The sequence below is a fragment of the Aplysia californica genome, unplaced genomic scaffold, assembly GCF_000002075.1.
Source record: "Aplysia californica isolate F4 #8 unplaced genomic scaffold, AplCal3.0 scaffold01142, whole genome shotgun sequence".
In the NCBI taxonomy this organism is placed as follows: domain Eukaryota; kingdom Metazoa; phylum Mollusca; class Gastropoda; order Aplysiida; family Aplysiidae; genus Aplysia; species Aplysia californica.
Window position 1 is genome coordinate 84,517 of NW_004798412.1, and position 9,418 is coordinate 93,934.

The window sequence follows — 9,418 nt, forward strand, 5'->3', positions numbered from 1 at the left end:
GAACGTAGCCTGCCAACTACATTCACGGCGCCGTGAACCTAGCCTGCAGACTACGTTCACGGCGCCGTGAACGTAGCCACTGCGAAACGTTTCTCCGATTTCGTAAATTTTGCAGGAGAGACAAAAAACTGATTTCAATGGCACTTAAGGGAAATTACTGCCTTTAAAAGCACTAGACGAAAATAAATGACTCTACTTTTAGGTATTCATATCAAAATTGCCTAAATTTTGTTTAAGACCTAGATATAGATCTATATCTAGATTAGGTCTAAACCAGAGTTATACAGATACACAGCTCACTTTAAGATTTCTAACTCTTTCCTGGGCAAGTTCTCCATAGAAAAATTGCTTCGAAATCTGGTTGTCATCCATTCTCTTGACAGGGCCCAGCCATCTCAATCTTCTTAAACACATGATTGTTTGTACGGTAGAATCACTGTGAGCAACAAGAGCAGCATCAGCGAAGAGAAGATCTCCCGCTGCTATTTTGTTCGGAGTGGGTATCCGTACAATTGTGCGAACAACTCTGTCTAGTTATCCGTACAATATTGTACTGTACAGTTGTGTGAACAACTCTGTCTAGTTATCCGTACAACGTTGTACACACAATAATAGTACTAAGTGCTACAGGTATCCGTACAAGTACAATAGTAGTATTAGTAGGCCTACATGCCCACAGGCCTACATGTTGTCTTTGATCTAGATCTAGATCAGTGTTCCCACATATATTGGAAACATCGTTCCAATATTCCACCAGCTGAAATTTTTAAATTTTTCGTCAGACCTCATCTGCCGATCTGATGCCAGCCGCCTCATTGATGGTGTTCCCCCAATGGAAAAAAAAGGCCCCCTCTTTGGCTATTCTCACCCGGTGGCCGGTGGGCGTTCACCGTTTTTGACTAGGCCAACCAGTGAAGCGTTCACCCTGAACCACAATTCTACACAGTAATAACAGAATTATAGAATTCTGTGCTGTGAACAAACGTTCTAGAAATCTATTACTACTGTTGTTAGTGTTAGCCTAAAAGCGTGCAATTTTGTCTGTGGGCAGTGGAGAGAGAGAAAGAGAGAGAGAGAGAGGAGTAGCGCGAGAACTTCCGGGCAAAACAAAATGGCGACCCGCGTGGGCTAGTTCGGCTCGATTCGGAAAGTTAAATAGCCGTAGCATCTTTGTAGACGACCAAATTAATTTAGTTTTCTTGTTCAAAATCATTTTTTAACTTTGTTTTGATCAATTTGATCGTCCACACCAATAGACAGTATTCAGAAAGAGACAGAGAGAGAGGGGGGAGGACAAGGAGTTTAGAACTAAAATTTCCGGGCAAAACATAATGGCGACCCGCGTAGTTCGGCTCGATTCGAAAAGTGAAATAGCCATAGCATCTTTGAAGACGATCAAATTAGCTTACTTTTGTGCTATAACGTAATTTTTTCTTGGCTTTTATCAATTTGATCATCCACACCGATAGACAGTATTCCAAAATGAGGAAAAACAGGTCTTGTTTCACACCGGGTGAGAATAGATTAGCCTGCGCTGGCAAGTCTCACCCGGGGTGAAAGGTAGATCGTTTTTCTATTCTCACCCCGGGTGAGAATAGCCACTTCCGTAATGAAAACTAAGTCTAGATCTGCGTTGAAACCGTGCTGTAAAAATATTTAAGCTTAAATCTACCTCATTCTGTGAATAGTTCTGATGGCCGAAATGACAGCATGTCTGCGTTAGAAGAAGTATTATATTTTGAGTGTGGGTTCGAATCCCCGTCCCGGAAGTTTCTTTTTTTTCTTCTTCTTCTTCGTCTCTCTCCTCCCCTGACTGACCAACAATTTACAGTCAAACCTGTGTAAGACGGCCACCCATTATCAAGGAGAAAAGTGGTCGTATAAGACAGGTGACCGTCTTAGGCAGGACTGATCAAGATGAAGAAAACAAACCATTCCCATCTGAAGTCGCAATCGAAAGTAGCTGCGTTGTTGTTTTTGTTGTTGTTGGTTTGTACTTTGTTTGTTATTTTTATTTTTTTGCTGATTTTGCGCAAGGGTGACAATAAAACGAAATGTATCGCCGGACGAGGAAGACTGAGTGCCATGTTAAAACAAACACGTGGGTCGCCACCACTCAGAGAATGAGAGACGCTTCTGTCGCAAGTTCATGTTGACGACCTCTGTTACTTTGTTACAGACTGGGTAAACAGTGACCACTCATCTCACTTATGATTTGAGAAATGAGTTCTGGGCGGGGCTTATGGGTTACCAGGGATCACACGCTTACACCTCACCAGCAGCTGAAAATTGGTAGCTATTGGTCAACAGTGGGAGGGGCCTATGCAACATGATCGGCTGGAGGGACTACCTAACAACAACAAGTGATTGGATTATGACGGCTCGCCCACAACGCCCGGGGCCAGTGCACTATTTATGACAAAACGTAGTGGAGTCACTAAGGTGGCCGTCCAAGACAGGTGTTTTTGCTCAGTGCGGTAGGGGTTGTGTGTTAAAATATGGTGGCCGCGGCCGCGTTGGACAGGTGCCCGTCTTACACAGTTAAATTATATAGAAAAAACGCAAGGGGGGAAATGGAAAGTGACCGTTTGTACAGGTGGCTGTCAGGGCAGGTTCGACTGTATTTCCCATAATTGTTTGTTTTGACTTCAAAGATTTCCACTCATGGTTTTCTGTAAAAACAAACAAACCTATAATAATATATATATATAGAATTTAGATCTAGTTCATATACAGTGGAACTCGGATTCAACGAGGTCGCCGGGCCCGACCTAAAATCTCGTTGAATCTGAGTGTTCATTATAGCAAACACGAGGTTCTGTGTAGATAATTACAGGCACTGAGCAAGTAATGTGTAAAGAGAAGTCACAAGTAGTGCCTGAAAAGCCTACACATTATGAGCTGTGTAAAAAAAAGACAGATTCGGTCAAATGCACACGCCTGTGTCATCTCGATTGTTTACCAAAAAGTTGTGTTGCTGTGTAGAGCCTAGCATACGGCAACTTTTGATTCCCTAGACCAACGCACAATTCATTACGCAGATCTACGTCAAGACTAGCTTATCATCAGGGGCGGCTTGTGGGGCTAAAAAGTGGGCGTGTACAAAATTAAGCAACAGCAGGTTGAAGATAGCCAAGGGCATCATAGTAAATGGGATGGTAATGGTAGGATCTCTGGGTTGGTGAAGGAAGACCTTATTATGCTTTTATTTTCATTCTTTTTACTTGTCGCTTTGATTTCTAGAACTAAATCTGTGCGTAGCTAAACATCAAGTTCTTTATTCTGCATTGGAACTGAACACTCGAGTAATAACTTTCACCCCTATACTACAAAACCATTCAAAGGCACAACTCATAGGGTGGTGACTTAAGTATGTCACGTTCACCTCCCTCAGGTTCACGGACACAGAGTCGCTTAAAATAGTGGCAAGACAATGAACCAATCACAATCCACTTGAGTACTCCGCTGGATTGCTCCGGGGATCACATAATTTTGGCGTTGAATGGTGTGCAGTCTATCGCGTTTATTTTTAGACTTCCTACTGTGGGCTATGTTTCATGGGTGCACATTTGAGATGTGCCGTCTTGTTAATATTAATGTACCGCCTAACTCGCTACGCGTGTCGTCATCGCTTGGGTCGATTTTTGGTCAGATAACCACTGTTGAATATTCTATTACGTTTAGTTAAAAGTTAAAGCGTGCGGCATGGCATAGTAGATGTTTTACGGCACTTTTGATACAGACATGACAGCTACAGCGCCAGCGAGGACCTTGTTTTGATATTATATTTGTCTAGTGTTTGTTTCTGACTTCTTTTATTTCTTGTTTGTGGGTGGTTTACGTAATAGAACATGAAAATATTTGGGCGGCACTGCACGACCGTGCTCTATGGACGAACCGCGCCTGCTTATCATTGTAATATTGAGCAGTTGCCGAGGGGAAAAAAAGACTGTGACGCGCTGGTATCTGCGACGTTCAACGCCCGGACTGCTAGTACCCCCCCCCCCCCTCCCGGACACATGCACACACAGTCGCATGTGAGCTGGCTGCCCATCGGACCCCGACACACACCAGAGTAGACACGTGCGCATGCCAGCAACGCATTATGACAAAAAGGCCGCTGATTGGTCGCATGCAATCGGCTAAGTGAATAATGGTTCACGATGCAGGTGCAATGGATTGTTTCCGGGAATAGATAAAGTTCGTTCTGGGAGAAAAATGAGCGAAGCCAAGTCTGCAGGGGCTGTTCACCCTGGAAGCGACCTCGTTTAATCCGAGCTCCCTGATTTAAGTGCTCGTTGAATCCGGGGTTTTTTTAAAAATTGATTTTAAAGAAGAAAAAAAAACGGGGAATCTATCTCATCTCGTTGAATCAGAGTTCCACTGTATTTTATAAATCTACTTATGTTTTAATAGAAGTAGATCTAGAAATCTAGCCTACTTTTCCTTTTAGGCCTACCAATTTATGCCTGGTTTAGACAGTGGCTATTCTCACCCGCCCGGAAGTTCTCGCAAGATCAACTCCTCCCCTCTTCTCTCTCTCTCCGTCTCTTTCTGAATACTGTCTATCGGTGTGGACGATCAAATTGACCAAAACAAAGTTAAAACATGATGTTAAAACACAAAAGTAAATTAATTTGGTTGTCTACAAAGATGCTACGGTTATTTAACTTTTCGAATCGAGCCGAACTACGCGGGTTGCCATTTTGTTTTGCCCGGAAATTCTCGCGCTACTCCTCTCTCTCTTTCTCTCTCCACTGCCCACAGACAAAATTGTACGCTTTTAGTAGGCTACAGTTGTAATGGAACGTTTGTTCACGGCACAGAATTCTACAATTTTTCTGTTATCACAGTGTAGAATTCTGTGGTTTAGGGTGAACGCAAAATTTGGTGAACGCGCAGCGGGTGAGATTAGCCACAAGACTCGCCTGCACTATTCTCACTCCGGGTGAGAATAGAGGTGGCCCCTGGTTTAAGAATTACATTGATGCTCAACCCAGGGGAGAACCAACTGGATGACTAGATCTAGAATCTAGTGATCTAGGCTTATTTATACCAACAACCTCCAAAATTCGAATAATTGTACGAATAACTTTATTTGGTTATTGGTACAATTGTATTAATAACTAGTTAGAGTTATATGCACTATTGTACCAATAACCGCAGCCTTTAACAAAAGCCTTTGCCAAAATGTGGGATACCCGGGTGTGACAAACGAGGTCCAAAATCAACCATATAGGCTTGACCCTATGCGAATTTAAAATTATTTTTTATTCGCACACCCGGTGTGAATAATATTAATTCTTCGAAGTGGCTAGCCGTACTTAAGTACGGCTAGACTGCCAGTCTAGCCGTACTTAGATCTAGGTTTGGCCCAATCGACTTAAGCCTGTTGTTAAGTACACAGGTCTCATTAGATCTAGATCTAGATCTAGTAATTATTCAGGTTCAAATACATGCAAGTCAGTAAGGCACCTTTTGGTTTTGTCTGAAATACAAATACTTTTGGCATTGCAAACTAAAAATTTCATTTACAATTCAGCCATCAATATTAAGTACGGCTAGCCTGACAGTCTAGCCGTCCTTGTACGGCTAGCCTGGCTGTCTACCCGTACCTAAGTACGGCTAGACTGCCAGTCTAGCCGTACTTATCTTAGGCCCTATTAACATTAGAAAACAGGAGGTTTAAAATACATAGGGACCTACACTGTCATTAAGGCACCTGGTTTCGTCTCAAATACAAGACAAATGCTTTAGGTACTGCACACTAAAAATGTATATTTACAATTCAGTAGGCCTATTTTTTGTAAATGGTCAGTCTAGTCATCATATTAAGACTTGAATAAGTACGGCTAGACTGCGAGGCTAGACTGCCAGTCTAGCCGTCATTAAGTACGGCTAGCCTCTTCCTTAATTCTTATGCGCACACCCGATGTGAATATAATGAAATATGCACACATCCGGTGTGAATAATCACTTCCAGTCTGAATAGAATAGATAGAGAGCCTGGCCTCGATCTAGAAATCTAAATCTAATCTAGATCTAGATCTAGAACCAGCTATTGACATCATTTAGAAATCTAATCTAGATCTAGATATCTAGATCTAGATCTAGAATCTAGATCTAGATCTAGATTCTAGATCTAGATCTAGACTAGCTAGATCTAGATCTAATTCTAGAGATCTAGATCTAGATCTATATATCTAGATCTAGATCTAGATCTAGATCTAGGTCTAGATCTAGATCTAGAATCTAGATTAGATTTAGATCTCTAGATCTAGATTCTATCTTAATGTCGTAATGTGAGAAACTCACCTCGGGTACCATTTGAACAATTGATTTAGGTTACTTGATCTATCTAGATCTAGATTTCTAGATCTTCTAGATCTAGATTAGATTATCTCTGGAGATCTACTTGTTGACTGTGTAAAAAAAGAAAATACAGTAGAATCTAGATCTAGACTCCAGATCTAGATCATCTAACCACACTGGAACCTGCGCCTATGACTGTTATTATTGTGACTCACATTCCAGCCCTGGGCTCTCCTCTGGCCAGTCAGTAGTAAAAAGTCCTGGCGGGAATCGATTCGATGCCCCGATACCTTCTTGATATTGCTACGAATCGATACTTTCGAAAACGATAGGGATGATACCAGAGACTCCTAATTATATATTACTTAAGAGCAGGGTTGGGTTGATATCAGGTCGATTTAAATCAGTTGATTTTTTTATTTAAATCGACTTGATTTATAATTTAAATCACTCTTTTCAAAATTATTTTTATTCAGTTTTGAACATATTTCAACATTCAGAATTCCTTTCATTGGTTTCATAAACAGATATAAGGTTTAGTAGACTAGATCTAATATAATCATGCTTAAAAGTCTGCTTTCCCCCCTTTCACTGTAAAATAATACAGTATTCAATTTACTTTTTTTTCCATAATTGAAATCAGAGCTGGGTTGATTTAAATCAGTTGATTTTTTTCATTTTAATCAACTTTTTTATGTATTCAGTTTTTACATATTTAAACATTCAGACTTCCTTTCCTTGGTTTTACTATACAGATATATGGTTTAGTAGACTAATATAACCGTGCTTAAAAGTCTGCTCCCCCCCCCCCTGTCACTGTAAAATAATACATTATTCAATTTACTTTTTTTTCCATAATTGAAATTAGCATTTTCTTTTTCTTTTTAGACAAACACAAGTGCGCGCGCACACATACACACACACACACACATACACACACACACACACACACACGCGCACGCACGCACACACACACACACACACACACGCACGCACGCACGTGCACACACACACACACACACACAGTAATAAAATGCAAGTATATCATATCTATGCATAATTAACCCCCCCCCCCCCTTCTTCCTTTTAGACTGACATTTTCTTCATTTTTTGTCTGTAGCCATTTCACTGATACAGCAAATAAAAGGCTTTCTTTCGCAGTAGCTTAAATTAATCATTAAGTAAAATAAAGACAATACATTTTGCATTAAAACAACATATTATACTTTTTGCCACCAAAAATCCAAAAACGTGTCGACATTTTTTATTTTTAAAAGTTAAAAAAAAAATCCGATTTAAATTTTAGAAATCAGATTTGAGTTTTAAAAATCGATTTCTATCTATTTATTTTAAAAATATATAAAATCACCAACCCTGCTTAAGAGTCTCTGATGATACTTTGTCGTTCTCAAGTCCAATCGAAACAATATCATCACCATCATAAATGCCAGATCTGCGACAGACATCGGCGATCATGGTTCTCCTTTCATTCCTTTACTCGGATGCTCTCAAAAAAGCTATGTTTCCGTGATCTTTCCCTGTTACCCATTTGTTTAGGTTCCTTAACTAAGTATGTTGTTCTGGGCCTTCCCCTGCCTCGCTTGCCCTCAATTTTGCCAGTGAGAGCTAGATCTAGATGTTCAAGACCTTTATGTCTATTTATGTGTTCCCAAAACTGCATAATTTGTCGTTTACTTCCTTAACACGAGCGTCTCACCTGGGCTTTATAAAGTACTAACTCATTTGATTTATTTTCCTTCACACGATACTCTTCGGAGTCTCCTAAGAAACCACATTTCTGTTGCTTCTATTTTATTTTCACTGTCTTTAGAGATAGTCCAGCCTTCACAGCCATATAGAAGTGTTGACCAAACATAGCATTTCAGAACTTTCATTTTGGTGTTCATAGAGATGTTTCTATTTTTCAGGATTGGGCTCATTTTATTGAAACTAGCCTCCCTACAAACATAGTGTATCGTTGTCTATGGAAGTGTTGCCACAACTACCTACCCAACACATACACTACATTGTGCAAAGCAGTTATAGAGCTACATATTACAGTGTTAGAGTTAGAGTCTGTGGCAGTGACCTCACACAAGCCAACTGTCGGTTTCTTGTACGCTAAGGTCCGGACTATACATGTACACATGTACATTGTTTCTTTCGGTGCAAACAGACACTCCTCGACTGTTTTGTTGAAGCAAAGACCAATGCACACATCAGTGATGAGATACCGACGTCCCGACCCACCTTTATCGATTAGAAATCCATGTACTTGATTAGCTAGATTCCGCCAAGGCTATAGGCCTAGACATGGATAACCAGCAGACCTTGTCAACTCAACGGCCTACACCTGAGGTATAACTTGCCAACTGAACAAGTAGATCATGTAGTGGGCACCGTGGTTTATCGCTCACGATAATAAGCGTATCCTGTTTGACTAGTTTTGTTCCTGATTAAGATGTATCAAATAGGCCAATAATAACTTGTTAATCTGGCCCCCCAGGAAATCGTGGTCTTGCGGTGCGGCCGCGTTTTTCGTCGAGTTCGGCAATGAACCCACAATTTTATGCAATTTTCGCAATTTCTTGCAATTTTAGGCAAAATAATCTCAACGCTTTAATTTTAACAGAATTTTAAATTTAAAATGGTGCAAGTAGGCCTACAGTCGAGCCGGTCTACGTAAATCATGGTTTCGGCCCAGCACTAGCCTAGCTAATTCTCCGTCTTATTTCTGTGGAACATTTAGCATCAGATGTTATCAAATATCCTAGATCTAAATATTTAGACTGTTGGACTAGTTTGATCTTTGATTACAACTATGCTTTGCTGCTTTTCTAAATATTACCATGCGTTCTGTTTTCTTTACATCGTCATTCAACAATGGAAATATCCGCGGTTCAAAAAAGAAAGGCACTCTTCGCCTATAAATCAACATGGCATCGAGAAAGACTGGTATTGTGCGGGAACATTTTGAGAAGGATAATCCTTCTCAGGTTGAGTGTTTATTATGCAAAAAACATTTTCATTCTCAGGTTAATGTGTTGATTTTGCGTGCCAGGTGTGTGTATTGGTAAAGAAAAAAAAATTATCAATGAAGTGCAAG

At 40.4% G+C, this 9,418-nt stretch overlaps 1 protein-coding gene across 1 annotated transcript in view; it reads right to left on the reverse strand.

Moving 5' to 3' along the window:
• LOC101845817 overlaps positions 1 to 6,354 on the reverse strand; it is a gene marked incomplete at its 5' end in the record, with an annotated part of 65,819 nt that extends 59,465 nt beyond the window's left edge. Inside the window, 1 exon segment of the mRNA XM_005111886.3 lies at positions 6,316 to 6,354. Within this exon segment, the coding sequence (XP_005111943.1) occupies positions 6,316 to 6,327 (12 nt within the window).
• Positions 6,355 to 9,418: the final 3,064 nt, after the last annotated feature.